At 45.0% G+C, this 23,042-nt stretch overlaps 1 protein-coding gene across 1 annotated transcript; it reads left to right on the forward strand.

Moving 5' to 3' along the window:
- The first annotated feature begins 807 nt into the window (after positions 1 to 807).
- On the forward strand, positions 808 to 17,975 carry ZNHIT6 (zinc finger HIT-type containing 6). The gene is made up of 10 exons (XM_075287832.1): positions 808 to 948; positions 1,395 to 1,460; positions 1,547 to 1,653; positions 3,107 to 3,192; positions 3,398 to 3,501; positions 14,935 to 15,003; positions 15,751 to 15,831; positions 16,032 to 16,109; positions 16,762 to 16,886; positions 17,591 to 17,975. Exons 1-10 carry the CDS (start codon positions 851 to 853, stop codon positions 17,635 to 17,637), a joined length of 861 nt encoding a protein of 286 aa, XP_075143933.1. The 5' UTR covers positions 808 to 850; the 3' UTR covers positions 17,638 to 17,975.
- The last annotated feature ends 5,067 nt before the right edge of the window (positions 17,976 to 23,042 follow it).

Raw genomic sequence — 23,042 nt, forward strand, 5'->3', positions numbered from 1 at the left:
TATACTATATATAGGGAAGTAAAGGGGCCATTATACTATATATAGGGAAGTAAAGGGGCCATTATACTGTATATAGGGAAGTAAAGGGGCCATTATACTGTATATAGGGAAAGAAAGGGGCCATTATACTGTATATAGGGAAAGAAAGGGGCCATTATACTATATATAGGGAAAGAGGGGCCATTATACTATATATAGGGAAGAAAGGGGCCATTATACTATATATAGGGAAAGAGGGGCCATTATACTATATATAGGGAAAGAAAGGGGCCATTATACTATATATAGGGAAAGAAAGGGGCCATTATACTATATATAGGGAAAGAAAGGGACCATTATACTATATATATAGGGAAGGAAAGGGGCTATTATACTGTATATATAGGGAAGGAAAGGGGCTATTATACTATATATAGGGAAGGAAAGGTGACATTATATAGTGTGTCCAAGCAAAAGGGGACCACAGTCTTATCTGGGGCACAAATGATCCATGAGATATAGCCAAATATATAAATGAGTTTTCCTCTCATCACTTTTTCCTATAGAACTGCATCCCCTCAGGAGCTTATACACCCCAGTCACCATTCTTGTACTAGTCCTACTAATAGTAACTGCCCTGACAACCACTTCCTATACACTAGCACTTCATCCATCCACCCGCCAGCCACAACATGGCCGCCACATAACCCGCGCGTCTGACGCATTTCCGCCACTCACAACATGGCCGCGCGCCGTCCTATGACGTACGACGATCTCGCCAATCATAGCATGGCTGCTTTGACTTCCTGTTTACCTGGTTAGCTCACGGGGACACCGGAAGTAGGCCACACGTGTAGTGACGGGAGCAGCCATGGATGCTCTGCTTGTGCCTGATACTTTGGGGATAGGAGTGAGTTCTGAAGAATTGGAATACACCGTGCGACCCAAAAGGAAGATGTCATTGTACAGGTGAGAACAGACTGCTCGGATTGGTGTGGTACTGCAAGTCCCAGCAAGTCGGCCCTAGTCCTTAATAGTGTGTAGTAGAGACTATAGTACTCCTTTTATTACTGACCACAGATGCTGCGTAACATCTTTATTTGAGCTGCAATTAAGGAGCTCTCAGTCCTTTAAAAGCCTTTGCGGCGGCTGAGCCAAGGCATGATGTTCTGCAGCAGCTGAGGAAGCAATTCTTATTAGTCATCCAGAAGAAATGTCCTGCAGGGGAGATCAGCAGCGCCTATGTGACGCCGCTCATCTCTATAATGACCAGGGTGGTGTCATTCTCATAATCCTCTTTCTCCCCTCCTGTCAGCCTGGGTCGCCGTGTCCGCCGTATTCAGCTACTCTAATGATTTTACGTTGGTTTATAACTATTTCCTCACCGCCCTCTATTCATGGTTTGTTTCTTGCAGCTGCGAGACATGTGGAAACGAAGAGGCCAAGTACAAGTGTCCGCGATGTCTGAAGTATTCCTGCAGGTATCATGTGACCCCTGGACCCCGTATGGCTTCCTCCATTGGTTTCTCAGTTTTCCTCATACATCATGTCTCTTCTCTTCCCTAAGTTTACCGTGTGTAAAGAAGCACAAGGTGGACGTCACTTGCAGCGGAGTCCGAGACAAGACGGCTTTTGTCCCTTTGAGTACATTCGGTGATCTACATCTACTCAGCGGTACGTAAGCGTTCACATTGTGCAGTTTATCGTCTTGTTATCACAGTCCAACTCTTTTTAGCAATTGTGATAGGTTGTGGACTCTTTAAAGGGATAATGGAGGAAAAGTGAGTCTTCTGTTCAGTCTGCTATCCTGACTCTGTCCTGTGTCCAGCCATGCTTTGTTCCTGTTGCTTAAACTTGGAGTACAGCAGGGGTAGGTACGTGACGGAGTATCATCAGAAGAGGCTGAAACTGAAGATGCGTGGTCCCCTTCGCCCCCTGGCAGCGCTATAAAGAACTTGGTGTCAGTACGCCGGGGATGAAGCTATCTCTCTGCAGGAACTTTGACTAGATCTATCTTCGGCAGTCCAGATTCTGTGAAACTACAATTCCCAGCATGCTCCATTCACTTTTATGGGAGTTCATGAAGAGCAGAGCAAGTATGCATGCTGGGAGTTGTAGTTCCACAGCAGCTGGAGTGCCGAAGGTTGCCTATCCCAGAACTAGACCAATTCTCTCTACCCTATTCATTACGTATCGAATCCTGACACAGAAGGATGAGAAGCATCACTCTAGATCAAGGGTAGGCAACCTTTGGCACTCCATCTGTTGTGAAACTAAAACTCCCAGCCTGCAAACTTGCTCTGCTGTTCATAGAGATGAATGGAGCAGGTTGGGAGTTTCACAGCAGCTGGAGAGCCGAAGGTTGCCGACCTCTGCTCTAGATCATTGTCTTGTATGACCAGGAGATGGTGGTCTCCAACTTGTACAACTCTCAGCATGTCCTGAGCTTCATAGACAAGTCAGACCATGATAGAAGTTGTAGTTTTGAAACTCTCCCTAATATATTTGAAGGCTGTGAGTATTTTCTGTATATTCATTAGTTTTCACTCTCTAAAGGGTTTTCTCCACAATGGTGTTTCTTTGTGATTGATGTGTAAATCTACTTACGTGAAAATTTCAGACATCAGACAATTTTGGTTAATATCTCTTGCAAGGAAGCTTGACGTGATCGCTTTCCATCAGTACACTTCAGTATTCACACAGGCTGAAGTGTGCAGGCCAAGAGAAGGAGGGGTCCAATCTTTGAACAGAACACATTTGGATAACATCCAAGAGTCTTCTGCCCTCCGTAGATTTCAATGTGGAGGTTCCGTTCTGGTTTTACAGAGCAGGACAGGACCTAGAATTGGAGTGACTGAGCATCGGGACACCACTCAGAAGTGCCTCGGGCTGCGCACTTGGTCCTGGGCATGAGGCCTTTGAGTGGACTCCTGATAATACAAGAGAAACCTGGCAAGTTTCTCTCCAATCATTATAGTCTTGAGATTTCCTTTTAGCGGTGATGTTTTTGTGTATACATCCCCTCTAAGCAAAATCATGCCAGTCCTACGATCAATGTTGGTAAAATATGACCCCGAGTGACCAGCTTGTTTTATATCTTACGACTTTTTGTTACTTTAACCTACAGATTATCGATTTCTTGAAGATGCGAGCAGAGTGGCAGACGCGGCTATGAGGGACGTCATGCTACCCCGGCAAACAACAAATAAGTTTGTACGTTCTGGTTTTGGACAATGTTATTGTAGACTTGTGCTATGTGATGTAATCCATATAACGGTGTCCATTGTGCCGCCATTTAGTGTAACCAGTACGATGTGTTCACAAATTGCATGCATTGACCTACAGGGGGCGCACTATTCCCTATGGCTCATTTATGTCGTGGTTTTGCACCACTTTTAACATATGACCTGTTCTTTAGGTGAACTTTCTGAAAAATCGAGCTCGGAGACAAGGCATCAATCTGAAAGTCATGCCCCTTGGGTTCTCAAAGAGGAAAGCGAATTCGACGTTTTTCAATAAAAAGTAAGTTTATTATTCAGTCTATAAATACACAACTGTTGGCCTAATGTGAAAATTCCACTTTTCTAATGCATTAGGCCCCTCCAGCACCTACCAATATCATACTTACCTGTAGAGGTCTTGCTCTGTGCAAGAGAAATTGTCATTTAGATTTTGGGTGCTGTTCTGGTATCTAGGCACTGCTGAGTCATTTGTGCAAAAACTGCTTACAGCACAAATATAGGGGAAAAGCCTGTTTTTTTTATTTTCTTGTTATGATTAAGGCAACCCAGCAGACTGAGCGCATAGAGGACCCTTGTTAGGTTCTCAGGGGTTACCTTGTTCCCAGTCGGGTCACAGGTATGCTGGGTGACAGAGGAGGGGATTGTTTTTCAGCTTGATGTGGTCAGTTTTAAGTGTGGTGGGTAAAGGGCTTTTTTTTAGTAAACAGTCTCGTGTCTCTCCTGCAGCTCCATTCCCCTCTATGGGACTACCAAAGAGAAGTTTCGTACATTGCTATCTTCAGTAGTCCCGTAGAGTCTACTTGGGATAGATGCAGGACCAAATTTTCATGAATCTTGTAAGCCCCAAAGGTCAGACTTGTCTCATATCCCGTCCTTAGCGGATAAGTTTAACCCCTTCTATGTGGGTCATACTACACAGCAACATAAACTGGAAATCAGCTACATATTCTGATGGTTTAGGAATTTCTCCAGGGTGCCTCTGTACACTTACTTCCTCTGAGTTTTTTTTTGTTTTTTTTTCTTAAATGTAGGTTGTTAGCCCCATATAGGGATCACAATGTACATTTTTTTCTATCAGTATGTCTTTGTAGAATGGGAGGAAACCCATGCAAACATGGGGAGAACATACAAACTTCTTGCAGATGTTCCTGGTGGGATTCGAACCCAGGACTCCAGCGCTGCAAGGCTGCAGTGCTACCCACTGAGCCACTGTACTGCCCCTGGGTGCACCTCATTTGTGACAAGGTGCATGCATGCTTATAAAGGAGGTGCATCCTGCTCTGGGCCTTGTGTCTGCAGGGAAGCCTAAGGCAGCTCATAGCCGGTATAGACTCCACATTGATGGTGTAAGTCTTAATAAATCTGGTGGGGTTGGTGACCCTGCTCTCTGTGTCTCCTTATCACACACCCTTTTTTTGGGAAGTAAAGTGGTGTGGTCCATGTAGAATAGAAAGAAGTTGCAACTTTTTATGCCTTGTATGCCAACAAACTGGTGTACAAGTCATAATAAATCTGCTCCAGTGTGTTTTACAGGGTTATTTTATGTAGGTTTTACTTGTGGAGTGTCATAGTGTTCTGCGGATTTCCTGATCAATGCAAGGATGACATGAGGCTGAAAGAACCCAAACACGTCCTGTAGCCGTGCAGAGGAGATCAGATCAGAGCTTGTCCACTGGGTGTCTCTCTCTGCATTACAAGTGCTGAGGAGGAAGAAGAAGAAGACTGACACATCTCACTTTCCTTCTAGTCCTTCTTGCTTGCTGTCTAAAATCCAAGTGAATGTGTAGATAGATAGATAGATAGATAGATAGATATAGATTAGATAGATAGAAAGATAGATATAGATTAGATATAGATAGATAGATAGATAGATAGATAGATAGATAGATAGATAGATAGATAGATAGATAGATAGAATGTCCTGGTATAATGAGAAGATCTGAGTTGATGATAAGTAATTTTAAAATCTTGACTAAAAGTTGAAGGACTCTCTGTAGGGAACATTAACAACAGAAAAATTCAGCCATAATACATCTGTTACATTCCTGACATGATTTTCTTTTCCAAGGGCTCGTGGACGTGCGTATTGTCAGTATGCCAACTATATTATTCACAGGTAGCACACTTTCATTTCAACCATGTGTTTTTGCGATCCCATGTATGGGGCCATGAGCCTGGGTACAAAACTCAGGACAGGTCCTATTCTAGTCCGTTCTGTGACCCGTGCTCACTGGCCAGTGACTGCAGCCATGGAGGCACGTGCACCATACCAATATAATCCATGTGTCTTTTAGTCACGGCTCTATGACCGTGTTTGTTGTGCACCTGGCACTTGTTATATTTGGATTCCGCAGCCCCTCAAGGTAGTGGATTGGTGGGAGTTCTGAGTGTCAGGGCCCCCCTACCCATGACCCATCCTAACTTGATGTAAGAATTGCAGTCGTCTTCCAGGCTGAGTATGTTCACATGTGACAAATTTGTTGCAGAATTTTTGTGACTCCCTCATTCCTTTGAATGTGGCCTGCAAATGTCCATGCACAAGGTGCACAAAGGGCGACATTCAGTTCTATGGAATGCAAAATTCAGTCAAGAGAGTTTTTGCAACATATCTGCTGTGTGTGAACCCGCTTGAAAGATCGTGGTCCTTGGAAATGTGCAGCAGGGTTCTTTCTCCTAGTGACCAGCGGTAGTTTTTTTTATGTAGATTGTGAACCCATATAGGGATCACAATGTACATCTATTTTCCTATCAGTATGTCTTTGTAGAATGGGAGGAAATCCATGCAATACAAACTCCTTGCAGATGTTGTTCCTGGAGGGATTCGAACCCAGGACTCCAGCGCTGCAAGGCTGCAGTGCTAACCACTGAGCCACCGTGTTGCCCCGTGACCAGCGGTGTAGTTCTAGCTCAGAGACCCCCATTAGTCTACTTTGACATGGGCTATCTTGACCATAACTCCCAAGGCGCAACCAAAGTTCACACTTAAACAATACACAATGAGAGTGAGAAGAAGTCATATTGTGACTTTTAGGTTGTCAGGAATATAACACTGAAGTGCAATGAAATCCAACCCTGTAGGACACAGCAATCTGGGCAAAGGGGGTGTCAGTCCGTTATTGCTCTCTGTAATCAGGATTTTGCCTCTTCCTTCATTTCTCCTGTCCCGTGGCCTTCACACATTTAATATCGGAAGTAATCCACAGACTTCTCATATATGACAGCTTGTAAAAGTTTAATGGGGCAGCGCATTCCTCTCCTGAAATATGTATCCTCCAGCCCCGGGCCCGGATTCCAGTCTGGTCCATCCATCTATTTGCTTGGTGTCTGTTTCGCGATTGTCGCTGGAGTTGGGAATGGCGTGTAAGTTGTATCGCAGTTGGTTGAGACTATTCACACCTCGGCGAGACCTATATTCAGATATTGTCTGCCGAGCGGAGAGTAACCCTAGGATGTGAAATGTAATGGTTCTCTGCCAAATTAAACTGCATTGACAGTCAATTCTTTTTCTGGCTATAAAATGAGAGCGTCTCTGTGCAGGGTTCAGTCTAATGAAAAGCTGCAAATTCCTGGCTCGGTAAACATAGTCCTTCATTCATATGGTGGAGGCCCGGGCGCTGCAGCTTGGATCCGCTTCAAGAGCCAACAAGCAAACAGAGGGCGCTGGGTGGTAAAGACCAGAGAGGGGATGTTTGTGGTCGGCTCAGATGTGGGAAGCCGTGGCATTAATGGAGTTATGTACTCAGGTGCGACAGGTATGTGGGCCCCGAAAATATAACAACTGGGCCAGTGTGTGCGTGCAGGGAAGGTAAAATATTGTGTATGTGTATATAAATATATATATATATATATATATATATATATATATATATATATATATATAATACAAATTTTATGAAACATATTTGGAAGTGTATAGAATGTCGTGCCCTCTCCCATACCCTGTATGAACTATGTAATATATGTATAGTAGTTTGTATATTATATATATCATATGAAAAAATTTGATCAGATGGCGAAAATGAGAATACTACAGTACGTGCCAGTGAGATGTAATTTTTGCTGAATTATTCAATGATTGTTGGTTGGGTATAATATAATAGGAATTGTAAATATATATATATATATATATATATATATATATATATATATATATATATATAATTAGTTGGAGGACTCTGTTTTGCACGGGTATATTTCATTTCTTGTTTGTGTAGTGGCCCTATAAGAATTGCCCAGTTTTGCACTTGTATATTTTGTATGTTGTTTGTGTGTGTCTCTGCCCGCGACTTCGTCTGTGTGTTGTTGGCATCAATGATCCGCCTATATTCAGCCAGTTGCTGCCGTCAATGGTTTGCCTGCTCTGGTGTTTCGGCAGTTCTTAAGCTTTCCTACAGCTGAACTTGTTCCTCATGCCATGGCTGTGATTGTTCCAGCATCTCAGCAGCTCGCTGGGATGCCATATAATGAGCGTTTTGTTGGCAATGCTGATCCGCCTGCTCCGGTGTTTTGGCAGCTAATGAGTGTTTTGTTGGCGCTGATGATCCCCGTCAGCTCCGCTTGAGGAGAACTCTGTGACTTCTGGCTTCCTTCATAGCTCTCGTTGTCTTAGAATTTTGCAACAAATTAGATTTTCTTTTTCCCGGCATGTTTAAAAGCAGCAAACTGCCAATTTGGATTAAAGGTGTTTGCCCATGTCAGTGTGTCACAGATCAGGTAATATGCAAATGTGTGTACACAATCCACTGAGGGTTAGCATGTGTTTACACAACAGAAATAACAGTCCTGGGACCTGAGATAAACTGCTGCAGGAGCAGTGTACTATAGTATGTGAACATAAATTCATAATAGTCGTGAAGCCATGTCATTTACCAGGATAAAAAGTAGCCGATGTGTTAATCGAGGTTACAAACTATCTATGTGCCAAATTTCATCCAAATCCATTCAGCCGTTTTTGCGTGAAAGAGTAACAAACATCCAAACTTTCACATTTATAATATTAGTGGGATGGGATATATATATATATATGTGTGTGTGTGTGTGCGTAATGTATTCCATTCCCAAAAAGAAGTGTAGAGTAGCATAATATATATACACATAAATCTCTCTATATCTATATATAAAATAAAGCAGGCCACTCAGTAAGCAGTGACAAGGTGATGTGGATTTTATTCCAACCTATGGCCTTTATACAGGGGGTCGTATTTGGTCTCTGTGAGCCAGGATGGAGACTTGTGGGACTGTTGGGCTCCTGTTCTCCTTGTATTACGTTCATCTGAATGGTCACTATGTAATATTACATTTTCCCCAGCAAAACCAGCTGTTTCCCAGTAGTGCTGAGAGCAGGAGCGAGGGCGTTGAACAAGGCAGTAGACCAACTATTTCTAAAGGTCCTTCCATTCCATGCCCAGGGGTCCAGTACCGTTTTGACTGGAAGCAATGACATCCCGGCTGCCGTTCACGTGACCACTCAATCACTAGCCTCCGCAGGGCATGCATGGTCATGTAAAGGCCGAGCTTCACATCATTACCTCCGACAGGTCCGAACCCTATAATACCTTACACCACTCTCTGTGTGGGGCCCTTCCAGATAATTGGGGACTGTTGATGTCACTCGAGCACATTCTCGCTGGTTTGTGGCCTATAGTCCAGCACCTCCTGTCAGTGGCAGTGTCTGTGGACAAGGCTCGCAGGCATCACTATGCTATATCTTATATTTACTGTACTCATCGAGACCATGTGCAGCCAAAATCTTCATTTCCAAGCAAGCATGCAGCCCGCTGACCACATCTGTAGGACCCGGGACTCATTCCTTCTCCTCAGTCCTTCAGCCAGAAGCACGTGTTTATACAATGTGGATGTGGTCAGGTTGTTAAGATGGTTACACAGCTAAGGAAATAAGAAGCTGGTTATGTAAGGAGACGCTTCCAGCACATACAGCGCCCTCACATGAAAGCATCCTCCTTGGCCGCAGAGCACGGGCTTTGGGATCTGGGGTTGGTTTTGCTGCAAATATGTAAATTATAGATTTTGTGTCATCCTAAATGGATAATAGGTCACGTAGCGGACCAGGGGCCGATGATTACTCTTTAGGGGCCAATGTCCCGTCCATAGGAATTCATTAGAGCTTGAAGATGGCAGCGGTACGTGGATATGTTGGGCAGGAAGCAGTTCTAGGAAAAGCTCCGTGAATAACTTCACTGGAAATCTTTAGTTTTGCAGATTTTTTTTCTTCATTGGACAGGACGTCGTCTTAAGATCCGCACGGTTGTTAAACATCCTGTTCAGTTCAGTCGGCTCGGGCTGACTGGTGGCTTTTGTTCGCCTGTGAGTTGCTGTGACATTGAGGTTTTAGCGCTAGTCAGATGCAATGTCAATCTTTCCCTGAGAAAGAGAAAAGTCAAAGGTGCGCCATGTTGGAGTTCTCATCATGATTCACATTAGGATTTGCATGGACTCGAATGCACAAGGGCCCATTGTAGTGTATGGGGCCACACGGAGTATAGTATCAGGGCATTGACATTGTGTCTAAGCAATATGTCATCATAGTGTACAAGCAGAAGTCTCCTCACAAAGGTTTCTCAAGTAAACCAGAGGGCGGGGGGGTTGGCATATTAAGAATAGGTCCTACTCACATATTCCTGGTACTCCAGCATTGGGGTCCTCCGTCCATCAGATATAGACACCACCTGGGCCAGAAGTGAAGCATCTTGGGTGACCGCTGGTGTCATGGTTTGGCAACGGTCCCCATCATGTGGTCGCTGAGGCCAGTGATTGGCTGGAGAGGTCACCCGATCCATGCAATCCCGATACAGAATGAAATGAGGGATCTAACACTGGAGCGGAGTATCACTATTATTACTACTAAAATACTTCTATTCTACCTCATTTCACTATATTGGTGCTTCTTCTCTTAGGGTTTGTTCACACGGAGGAATTTGGTGGTGGATTCCCCCTCCGAATCCGGAGCAGATTCCTCCAGGAATACGCCTTCCATTGTTTCCAATAGGAGGCTGAGATCGGAGCAGGTGCGGAAAAAAGAAGCGTCCTGCTCGATCCTGCTGCGGATTCCATAGCTGATTCAGCCGCAGGGTCTGCGGCTCGAGACTCTCTGCTGATTAGGCCCATTCGTCCGGGCCTATCAGGAGCGACGTCACGGGTAGTCCGCGGCGAAAATGCTTCTTTGTTTTCTGCCGTGTGAACAGACCCTTAGACCTCTGTGTTGTACCATTGCTCTGTTATCCCTCCTATAAATGTATGGCTAAATGGACAAAGGGGCGTGTCCCTACACAGTTTAGTGCTATCAGACACAACGCAACACGTCTATTTAGTGATACATTTTCAGTAGGAATAACAGGAATGGCACCATGATAATAAATCGGGCATATTGAAATCCAACATGCCCAGTCCTATATTTATCCTGTGTAGATACCCCATAAACATTAGCGGGCGCTCCGATGTTGATGGGCTGTTTACGGGCACCTTAAAGCTCGTCTGGAATACGAGACCCGTATAAATATATTTACTTTATTAAATATGAAATTCTTCAAAGCGTCCTTGAGGTTTTCCAGTGTTTTCATACATACCAGGGGCGGAAACCAAATGGAAATCAGTGAGAGATTTTCTGGGTTTGCGAGCCTCGGACTTATTGCTTCACAAACATTACAACTTACCAAAGGAATCTCGGAGCAGCTCCTGGCAGGCCGCATTCTTCCCATGTGCCGCGTCCAGCATGCAGGCGGCTCACACAAGCCTCTTGTACACGTCGTGTTTGTTCTGGGAAACTGACCTGGAATCAAAACATCAGATCAAGTGTTAAAAGATGGATTCTGATTAAAACGCCCGCTTGTACCTGGATATTTACAGACAAAGCCCGCTTGTGCCCGCCGTGGCTGCTCCCCCCGCCCCATTAGCAGATTGACTCGGGCTGTTTGGTGTCTTGCTTGTGCTGGCGGTGGACACTCGTGTTATTATAGGACAGAGCCGCTCTCAGAGCTGGAGGACAGGCTGTTACAGAGGACGCGGCAGGTTTTTTAGGTTTCCTCCCCTTCCAAATAAATAACATTTTCACATTCTTAAAAAGTCCATCTGCTGGAGCGCCGGATCGGTGGTGACGGAGAGAGACCTTCAAAGGGTTCATCGTTTTTGGACATCAATATGTGTTGTTTGTTTTCCTTTTTCTTTAGAAGTCTCTGATCAAAGCTGAGCCTTAAAGGGATGTTCCAGTTCCTGCTGATCTTAAAGGGGTATTCCCATTTTAGACACCTCTGGGACCTGCACCTTCCCCATGACTCCATCCTGTTTCACAATGGTGGATGGCTCTCTCCATTCCCTCGTGCGGGAGTTGCACACAAGCATGCTCGGCATTTGTCGGATAGCGAGGAATAGAGAGAAATGTGTCTGCACGTTATCTGGGGATATGGTGGTCCGAGGGCCTTTGTTCTCATCTATCAGAGAGTTAGGCCCCTACACACGGAGAAATCCACGTTAGAAATTTGGGTGGGTACATTTCCCAGCCTGAACCCAGTTAGGAGGCCAGGACTCCTGATACTTAGAGTCCCTGCCTGTCCGCAGCTTCACCGGCCCGTACGGTACCAAATATAAGACTGTAGATCAACAAGGACGAAGAGACTCCATCATAGACCCTGACTAGATGCAGGCTGGGAAATATGGCTGATGAACTGACTGGCTTTTCTGCCTGGAATCCCTTGTGTGCATGGGACCTATAAGTGGATCCTATGCCATGGATCCCTCCGCACTTTCGTCCTAAATCCCCTGGCCTCTACGTTCTCCCTTCGCATTTTCTGAAAGTATGGGATCTGGTCTGTTCTTCTGGCCGCTTGGCCCGTGTCCCGGGCCCCTTGACTCCCCTCTTCGACAACCCTATGTTCCCTCCTGGTTGCTCGGTTGACCGGTTCCTCTGCTGGGACCGAGCGGATTCTACTTGTCTCCAGGAGGTGGCGGGTGATTCTCCGCTCCTTCCGTTCGCCCAGCTGTGTAGTTCTCATCCTGACCTGCGCCTCTCGTGGTTGGAGTACGCTCAAATCCAGTCCTTTCTGAAGCAGTTTTCGCTCACTCCTCGCCTCTCTTCTCCTCCATTAGCCCTAGAATCCTATGTTGGGCGTCAGACCCCCCCCCCTCGTGCCCTTTCGCTACTGTATGATGTTCTCCTCTCGGATGTCACTGCAGAACTCCCTCCCTACGTCGCCGCTTGGAACGCCGACCTTCCTGTGGGTTTGTCATCTGCGGATTGGGACCGGTCCTTTTTGCTCTCTCACAAGATGGCCCTCCCGTGTAGTGCTCAGGAGAGGAATTATAAGATTCTGTCCCGGTGGTTTAGGTGTCCAGTGCTTCTCCATAGGATTTTTCCCGCTGTTCCGGACTTATGTTGGCGCTGTGGTTCCGCTAGGGGTACTATGTTGCACATATGGTGGGACTGTGACGTTCTGCGCCCCTTTTGGGACACGGTGTTTTCTTTATATTCCAGGGTCAGTGGGCGCTCGGTGACTGTCTCTCCTCAGCTGGCACTTCTGTCGGTTATCCCTGGTAAGCTGTCGGAGATTAAGAAGGACCTTCTGGGGCACTTTCTTGTGGCCGCCAGGACCGTCATCCCCAGACACTGGCGCAGCCCTACCCCTCCCTCCTTGATTGAGTTCCTCCAGGAGTTCCTTCTTATTCAGCGGATGGAGACCTTGGTGGCAGAAGATTCCCCTGACTATTCCAAGTTTGAACTTCGTTGGCGCCCCTGGGTTATGTTCCAGGAATCGTCTGCCTTCTCTTCTGCCTTTGCTTGAGTGTGACATGGCCGTCTGTTTTCTTCTCCTTTTCTTCTTTTGCTTCCGTTGTGGTTCTTTTAGTCTTCGTCTTGTGTTTGTTTGTTTGTTTCTTGTCTATTCCTTTTCCCTTTTTTCTTTTCTCGTTGGGCTATATTTGATTTGTGCGGAGGGGGGTCTTTTTGGCCTCCCTGCCCGCGGACTGTTATGCTTCTTCATTATTGCTCGACTTCATTTTTGTTGTTCGTTCTGTATTATATTGAAAAATCTTTAATAAAACCCGTTTAAGCATAAGTGGATCCTATGGATATGCCCCAGATGTAGTTCATTTTTTGCATGCCCTGTGAGCAGCTCAGCCCCATTCCAGTGAATAGTGCTGAGCTGAAAAACCAAGAACAACCGCTATACTATGTACAGTACATGCTCGTATCAACACTGCAGTCTCTACAAATTGCTGATCAGCGGGGAACTTAGTTGTCGCACCCCTGCTAATCTTCGACTGATGACCTCTGCTTAGCCTGGAAAACCGCTTCAGGCCAATAACCGATGACTGTGCGGCAACTGGCTGTGAATTAAAAGCACGGGCAGCACCTGCGGGACACGGGGTCCATGTGCTATCCGTGAAATACACGCAGACTGAACATGACCGTGGCCATCTGCCAGCGGCCTTAGGCTGAGGTCCCACGTTGTGGAAAAGCAGCTTTTTTGGGGGGAGTGGGGGGTTTCTTGGGCCAAAGCCAACAATAGCTACAAAAGGATTGGGAAATATATTAGCAAGTTTTTATACTTCTACCTTCTGCTTAGTCCAGTCCTGACTTTGGCTCAAAAAACTGTGGAGCCTCAGCCTTAAAGGGATCCTATCATTAAAGCTCTTTTTTTTTTTTTCTCACTAACACATCGGAATAGCCTTAAGAAAGGCTATTCTTCTCCTACCTTTTAGATGTCTTCTCCACGCCACGGTTCAGAGTAAATCCCGGTTTTTGTTGGTATGCAAATGAGTTCTCTCGCAGCAATGGGGGCGGGCCCCAGCGTTCAAACTGCACTGGGGGGCGTCCCCAATGCTGCGAGAGAACTCTCCATCTTTTTCAGGAACGTCCTCTTCACACCTCTTCCTCCAGCGCTGGCTTCAAACGTCTAGGCCTCAGGCAGAGCCGACTGCGTATGCCACAAGAAAATGGCCTCTTACACAGTATTGTAAGTGGCCATTTTGTTGTGGCCAGCGGGCACACGCAGTCGGCTTTGCCCGGGGCCTAGAAGTTTGAATCCTGCGCCTTTAAGGTGTGAGATATTTCAGGGCAACCTCTTCACAACCAGCACCTCACACCGTAGAAAACGTAAGCAGAACCTTGTATTAATCTCAGATCTGTAGCCATGTCTTAGGATTGATTTGACCTATTACATAATATCATATAGTATAAGAAGAGACGTCTAGAGAGCCAGAAGACGGCTTATAATGGTCGCCTGTCAGACATTCCTAGTCTACCCTGACATCACAGAGTCAGTCCTTGCATTTTCCAGACATACATTTACAACCTAGGAAAAAAAAAAAATCTGTGTGTTTCTTTATCCTGTGCCTGGGCAATGCCAGTCTGGGAACGCATCAAAAGCCTCCTCAGTCTGCGGAGAGACAAGTCACGATAGTGACGCAGAACGTGTGGGAGAAGAACTTGACAGCTCTGGAGCCAGGAGCCCAGGCGTGTTTCATGAACATTACCTCAGAACGGGCCGCTCCTTGGGCGAGAGTCCAGTCCAGAGCCAATAAAGACGCGTTTTATAACTCTCATGTGTAGGGATGTGACAGCTTAGCCGTACACGGACCTAGCAACCAAATGTTGTGCCGATTTGGGCTGGGAAACACATGAGCTTTCATGAGTAAGGCCTGATATGGAGGTTTGGGCCTAGTACATGTCTTATGTCTTGTTCTTGTCTCTCCCTCATTCTAGGGAACAAAGATTTTTTTGGCACTTAAAGCTTCAGTTTCCGCAGAGTCAGGCCGAGTACACGGAAAAGAGGTAATTGGAAATTTCTAATAATATCTATAAAAAAACAGAACAATGAAATAATATCTAATAAATTATACAAATGATGTCCTTGTCTGTGACTATATATAGATATTATAGATGGATGGATATATATGTCGCCAGGTTTGAGCTCCAAAACCAGGAACATGTCTATATTGGGGCTCGTTCACATCTGCGCCCGGTCTTCGTTCATACGGGTTACCGTTTCCTGCACAAAACAAAGGCAGGAGATGGAAACCTGCAGGACTCTTTCATACACATTCATTTGAATGGGTTTGAAAGATGTCCGGCCGTGAGCGGCGTTGAGCGTTTTATGCTCTCCGCCATGAAACCGTTTTTTTTAAACTGGACACAGAGTCGGACATGCAGTACCCTGTGTCCGGTTTTTTAAAAAACGGTTTCGCGGCAGAGAGCATAAAATGCTCACCAGCGCTCACGGCCGTACCTGGTCTGACAGGTTTCAAGACGGAAACTTGAAAACGGAGTCCGGGCGCTAGTGTGATCCCAGCATTACTTGGGATTTGGGTTGCAAACCTGGTGACCTCAAACCTGTAAATTAAAACCTAAATTGGTGTTGTCGTAATATGGACACATAGGACAGGGGATATAAGTGACCAATTGCTGGGGTCGCCCAAACAACGCTTCCCCCAGTGACGTGGTTATCTCTGGCCCGCACTTGGCATTTGGGGGATCTTATTTGGTAAAAAATAATCAGATAGTTTTGTTAATTTTTAACAGGGTACCAGATAATAAAACTCTCAATGAAATCCTTAAAACTTACATCGACCCAACGGAGTCTGATCCAACAATCCGTCAGAGGTATGTGGTGACTTTGTCTCTTTTGCTTTCTGGAGTATGTACCAGTTGTAAGCTATCTATATAGTATACGTATCTGTATAGTGTTGTCCTAGCCCAACCACTTGGAGGACTCTGGCAGTCCTAATTGCACCAAAAACTGTCCATTATTTGACCATAGGATGTATTTGGTGACATTTATTCATCCTTTCCTACTTCTTCAGGCTGAAAGAGTATGTGAGATCACCGTCTGACGTGAAGGTGTTTATGGTGGCAGAAAGGAAAGCTCCAGGTCCAGACAGGTATGCTTCCACTCGCTGCAAGGATGCCGTACAAACTCTTCACTTGATGAATCCATCTTGGTTTCCTCCCAAGACAAACTGTTATTTCACTGAAGTATCAAGTTATATGTGTCCATAAAAGTCTATGGAGAGAGTTGGAGGAACTGGGTGTGAGGACAGCAAAGACACAGTAAGGGAGCCTTCACACGGAGTAAACACGTGTGTATTTTTGCAGAATACACGTGTAAAAGTACGCATGTAAAATGTCATTGAAGTCAATGGGAGTCTTATTTTTACATGTGTATTTTGCAAAAAATACATGTGCATTTACTCCGTTTGAAGGCTCCCTTACACGACGCTGCAGCTACCAGTATGTTTTCTGTCTCACACCAAGTGTTTTTTTCGCATTAGTACTTCTCTCTAGTGTACTATATAATGCCACTGAGTAAGTGAATACTCACCGCTGCATGGTGTTACTCCTCTTGTACACACTTGCGACAAATCATCCATGTTAGCTATGCTTTAAGCCTCCTTAATTGGTTGGAAGCCGTCGTTATTTCCTTCTTCACCTTGTTACATCGGGAGATATTTTTCTAGAATATTTGAGACTTTCATTGTAATATCGCTTCCTATAGCTTTTGAAGGAAATCTTCTACGTGTCTCGTGTTTCTAGGTACTACGCACTGGACTCCAGTAAAAGTCTGCTAGAAAACCTCCGAAACAAGACCGTCATCGAGTACCCAACGCTCTATGTGGCATTAAAGGATTTTACAAAAGATATTCTGCTGGTGGATCCAGGTGGGTGACCATGCAAACCTGTACACGTAGATCTGTTACCGCTCTTCGGTTTCCTCTTTTATCCTATTGCTTTGTAGGGCCAATAGATGTTTTTTACCTCAATTTTTTTAAATTAGATTTTTGTCATACACTTAAAAAAAAAAATCTTAATTGAATTCTGAAATATTTCAGTTTTCACATTGGCTACTGGAGCAGGCCTAATAAGCTGAGATTCCCGCTTTTCAGCTCACTTTTTGGCTTCGCTGTGTACACTGGGGAAGTGTCAGCAGAGTCACCTCATCTATAGACTTTTTGTACTGCTGTAGGCCTTGATAAGGTGTAATAGCAACACAGTACACAACCATAACACTGTGTATACAGCTCCCTGCCACTCACTAGTCTCTTAGAGAACACTCCTCAACCCCAAAGGAGTATATCAGGATTGGCGTTGTGGCCCCAGTACCACGCTTTACCATGTCTGCTGTAGCCATGAGTAGAGATGAGCGAACACTGTTTGGATCAGCCGATCCGAACAGCACGCACCCATAGAAATGAATGGAAGCACCTGTGGCGCTGACTTTGCCGGCGGCCGGCCAACGTCACAGGTGTTTCCATTCATTTCTATGGGTGCATGCTGTTCGGATCGGCTGATCTGAACAGTGTTCGCTCATCTCTAGCCATGAGCAATACATCCAAGTGACCTATCCTGTTCTATATCTTTTCAGCAAGCGATCCATCTCCATCTGTATCACAGGGAAAAGAAGATGTATAGGGAGCGGTGCGGGCCAGAGATAACCACAATCTGCCTATGTGGTAATAACCAAGCTGTACATTACCTGACTCATATGTTAGCACATGGCTGTCATGTATATCGGTTATTAACCCTAGAAGGAAGTCCACTTGCAACGTTTACCACTGATGCAATTTTTTTTTTGTTTATTTGTTTCTATTTTTTACCCAACGATCTCTCGATAGGTTACGTTACGTTACAGAGTTTTACCATAAACAAACTACAAGTCAGTGGTACCCGGTGTTGTAGAGTATATCATATATTGTATAATCACTGTTGTATACGTATATTGTAACCTCTGATTACTGGGAAACACACACACGATACACATGTATATAGTATTATAAGATATATATATATAATAAAATAATGTCTCATGATATTTGGTGCTTTCCTCAGTTTTGCATCAATTATTATGTTCCTGATTTATTACGCTTTTAGAGTCTGAAGATTGCTCATTGAGGAGTAAAGGGTTCTGCAATTTTCTAATATATTTTGTGGATCTATTCTTCAATTTTCCAAGATCTCTGCTTATGCACATTGAATGGAGATCATTATTGCTTCCAAAGGGTGAAACCTCTGCCCTGTTCATGTGATGGACACTATGGGGCACATAGCTTGTCACATAACACTGCAAGGTGCCGTGTACGTGTGACCATCACATGACCGGGTTTCTACCATTTGGACATAGACAGCAAAGCCTTTAGTGACTTGGCCCTGGACTTTGAGGGGGCCCCATAGGTCTCTCTGCTACATAAAATATACCACTATTCTAAATGGTACAAGGTAGGTAGGGGCCCTATTGATTTGGGGCTTTAAGTTACACCTCTGCTGACTATAAGCAAAGTATGCCATGTACATGCGGTTATAAAATACCGTATACAGTGAAGAATTACTGACATGGTATGGCGCCACCTGGTGTTCAGAGTGCATAGTAGTGTGCACGTCCACCTAATGGCTAAAAACTGGTTGGCACAGTCTTACCCCTTGTTCACATCTGCGTTTGAGGACTCCCCTGAACGGTATACAGACACAGATGTGAACAAGGGGTAAGTCGCTCTCTCCAAAGTCAGGGCGGAAAGATATTCCTAAAGTCTGCTCTGCAGAGGCCTAGCTGTGGAGAGATGGACTGATCGTATGGACGTCCACCAGCTCTCTGCTCACAAGGTGGATGCCACCATTGCTATACACTTTGAACACCAGGTGGCAGCGCACCATGCAAGTCCATGTCAACAGAATACAAATGTCAAATGTTGTAAGATCCATAGAAAATCCAGACTAAATTATCCTATACGTTATTTAATTTGCAATTGGATCTCACTGTGAACAGAAATCAATAAATTTGGGTTCAGCATGAAGAAGACATTAACTACTGCACTGTACACCTGTCCCCTGTAATGGACAGCTATATTTATATCCGTATCCGGGAAAGTTGGGTTATATTATATCGCCAAGCTTAGTCTGTTTTCCTTTTTAAAGTAACCAACCCCAGAAGGGAATAAGAAACTGAAATCTACGTTCTAGGGCGCGCCGATCCAGCCGTCGCAAAGATGGATTGCAAGTCCGCGGTCTCCGTCATTCCGATAACTAAATCTAGCTGCGAAAAGCTAATGATTCCTTACACCCTGACAAAGTATGCCTCTCTAACACGTCTTGTGAGGCGCTTTCGAAAGAGAATTTCTTCATTTTTCCATAAAACCCCTCCTTCCCTTTCATGTGCGCATTCCTATCGCCCATGTGCTCCGAATTTAATGCCACAGCAAAGCCGCGGCAGCCCATCAGCCCGATGTTTTATTAGTTTCCTGTGATCTTCCACCATGTTAGAAATGATTGTTTTCCAGCCATCGCTGTTTGCGCCAAAGGAGCTGGATGGCGATGCGCATTTTTCTCATGCCAGCGGCAGGGCCAGATGTAGACTCGCCCGCAGAGCACTTATCACATACACTTACAATTGAGATTTTTATGAGGTTTCTTGTTAATACGCGCCATTTACTGTATTTATTTGTAATTGGCGGGCGGGCGGATTTACACTACATTCCCCAGGACTGGTTTGACGGAGGGTAAAAACAACAGGCGGCGGAAAAAAAAAAAAAATACAGCTCCGGGCTATAAAAAGGAGACCTGGAATGTCCATAGAGCTATAAAAGTTTCCACACCCAAACAAAAATAAGGATTTCACAATGTGCCGAGCCTGGACACACACGCCTGGTCCCAGGGCTGGAATATCAATGGACCTGCCATCTGTAGTAATAATACAGCATATGTCTCGCAGAGCAAAGTGTCAGCAGGTGCGCTTTACAGGACACTTCTAAGGACCTGTGCACACACAGGAATTTGCCTCCCAATTCCTCCTCCAAATCTGTCCTACATTGGTTTCAATGCAAGATGGTGGCAGACTGAAGACTAAGCATCCTGCACGATCCTCGGAGTATCCAGTAGGCTCTTTGGCCTCATTGGTTTCTAAGACTATCAAACCCAAGCTGGAAAGCAGGGCCTGAATTTGGAGAGGACAACGAAAAACCGCTTCAGATTACTCTCCAAATTTGGCTGTGTGAATGGGACCTAAGCCCATTATACAGAATGGATCTATGTCATGCCCATGTCCTCCATCTACTCTGCAATCTGCTCTCTAACCGCCCTTTTATTGCCTGTACATCTTAAAGGGGTTGTCCATAACTTTGCTTTTGCTTAGAACAGCTCTAAAGTATAGGTTTGACTCCTGGCACCCCTACTGACCAGCTGTTTGCCTAAGTTTGCTGTGTATCATATACCACCTGGCTCAGGACACTGTGTAGTGGCCAACAAGGCTCCTGCTAGCTCAGACCTAATCACACTGACTGGGCATGCATGTGTATGGGGTGATGGGAGGAATAGCTGTCTGCCCAAAGAAGTATATGGCCCCCAGTTATCTAAAGCTGAGTTCACACAGGGTATTTTGATCAGGATTTTGGGGCCGTATCCGCCTCAAAAGCCTGACTGAAAAGACAGCTCCCATTGAAATCAGCTTCCCCGCTCATATTAGCGCATTGCCAGACTACATCAGTACAACCCCTCTAGCAGGCAGTGATGTTTTACCCTAGCACCAAATTCTGGTAATACTTGGGGCACCAAGAAAGTTTTAGCTTGCAAAAATATCTACAGCTTGGCAACCACAGGGAACCAAAATAGTTCCTACTTACCTGAATGGGACTATTTGAGCTCTGCGTATGCCCGGGCCACAAGAAAATGGCCGCTTATGGGGCAATAGGACATTTTCTTGGGGCCCACGCATGCGCAGTCAGCTATGCCCAAGGCCTAGAAAATTGAAAACCCAAGAGGGAAGAAGACGTATAGAGAGGCTGGTTCCTGAAGAAGATGGAGGCATCACTGGAGAGTTCTCTCACAGCATTGGGAACGCCCCCAGTGCTGCGAGAGAACTCATTTGCATACTGAAGAAAACCCAGTTTTCTATCGAACGGCGGGGCAGAGAAGACATCTAAAGGTAGGAGAAGAATAGCCTTTCTTAAGGCTATTCCGACGTGTTATCGAGAAAAAAAGGGTATCAAATGATAGGATCCCTTTAAAGGGGATGTCCAGAATATACAGATTTGATCAAGGAGGCTGAGAACCTGTATAAAAAATAAAACTCCTACTCTCGTGCCCCTGGTGCTTCCGCGTCTTAATCTGGTGGACGTTCTCTCCTCATGTGACTGCTGAGGTCAATCAGAGGCCTAAGGAAAGGAATTGGGACTTCCTGGTTCATTTCCTGAGGCCGCTGATTGGGCCAGAAGACAACCCTGGGGGCAGCAGGACGGACCATGGTGCAAAATCTCAGAGATGGGCGAGTATGGGGTTTGGTTTTTTTATACCTTTCCCGGCCTCCTTGATCAAATCTGTATATCCTGAACATCTCCTTTAAGGACTTGTTCGCACTGTGCGGTCATATCCCTTTTATCTGTTTCACTTTTTTAAAATCACAATTGCTGCAAAATGCAATGGTTTTCTTTCAATTTTTCTAAATCATGGAAGACTTTGACCTGCCCTTAGATCTATATTTAATACTATAAAATTCAGGGGTTTACTCTCCTACGTTTTCAGATTAGTCTTGGGCTACTAATATTTATGTGCTATCTTAAGAATAGGTACCGTAATCAATACTAGAATGGTGGAGGTCTGACAACCGACACCTGCACCGATTACAGGAAATGCAACAGGAAGCAGACAGTGCTGTTCTCTGTGTGGTGGCCAAACCGGGTATTGCAGATCTGCTCCCATTTACTTGCATAAGAGCTGAGCTGTAATGACTCAGTGCTGCCACCACATAGAAAAGTGCGTTTTGCTTCCTGTTCCGTACCCTGTGCTCTGTGCAGATGTCAGGGCTTCACCTGCAGCCTATCCATGTGGGTGTCAGATCTGATCATAGGGACCTATCTTTAGAATAAGTCCTCAACATTTTTAGCCAGGAAAACCCCTTTAAGGGACACTTTAGAAGTTCAAGTGAGGGTGCCGGCTACCATTATGGCTCTGTAAGGGTTAATTCTGTGTTATGTAGGTGAACGCGTAACTTGATAGAATGTTAAAAAAAAAAAAAAAGTGGGTGGGAGAATTTCTGCAGTGTGTGAATGGAGGTTAGACATGAATGTATGTTCTGTAGGAGTGAGCGGCCGGGTCTTTCCATCACTGTCATAGTTGTCCTCTGTTGTGCACTTGCACGTTGCGGCTCTGTATAATGTTGCATCTGTTCCCCATCAGAATGAGAACATATTTGGATTCTGGCCGGCTGAATTGCCTTGCAGGCTACGTGACTGCCTTTACGTATACTCTGCTCACACCCCTGGAGCTGCAGCGTACGGTCACTACGATGCTTTCTCTATAGTGGATGTACAGATGTTCGGTGCCCCGTAATATAAGGGCTTAGGAGCCTAATGATGACATCACAATAAGGGTATAAATATGGAGCAGAATTTTAAGTGTTAATTTCTGACACTAGGTGGCGATGTTTCCTGCCAGTGTTTTTTTTTTTTTTTTTTTTTTTAATGGGATTTCCTGGGAGATCTTTTTGCAAAAAATATGACCCATAGGAGAGTATGTGCAGGGTGTTATAGACAATTGCTTAAAAGCAATTCAGATATAAATGGTTATAAATCATTTGCCTTTTCCCAACTACTTGTCCATAAGAGAATATTACAGCAGTCTGTAATCTGCTGATGGATTTGTATCTTTAGGTCAATCTGCCTCTAACCATTCCATGATAATATTACATTAGGGAATAGCCATTCAAGCAGTTTTCTTGCATATTCTGAATTGGTGGCTGTAACGTAGTGGCCACTGCTTGTAATCATTGGCAATTGCTGCAAGAATTTAAGGGTCTGTTCAGGCGCGTTGGATTCGACATGGATTTCCCCTGC

Source organism: Leptodactylus fuscus, chromosome 9 (assembly GCF_031893055.1).
Source record: "Leptodactylus fuscus isolate aLepFus1 chromosome 9, aLepFus1.hap2, whole genome shotgun sequence".
Lineage (NCBI taxonomy): Eukaryota > Metazoa > Chordata > Amphibia > Anura > Leptodactylidae > Leptodactylus > Leptodactylus fuscus.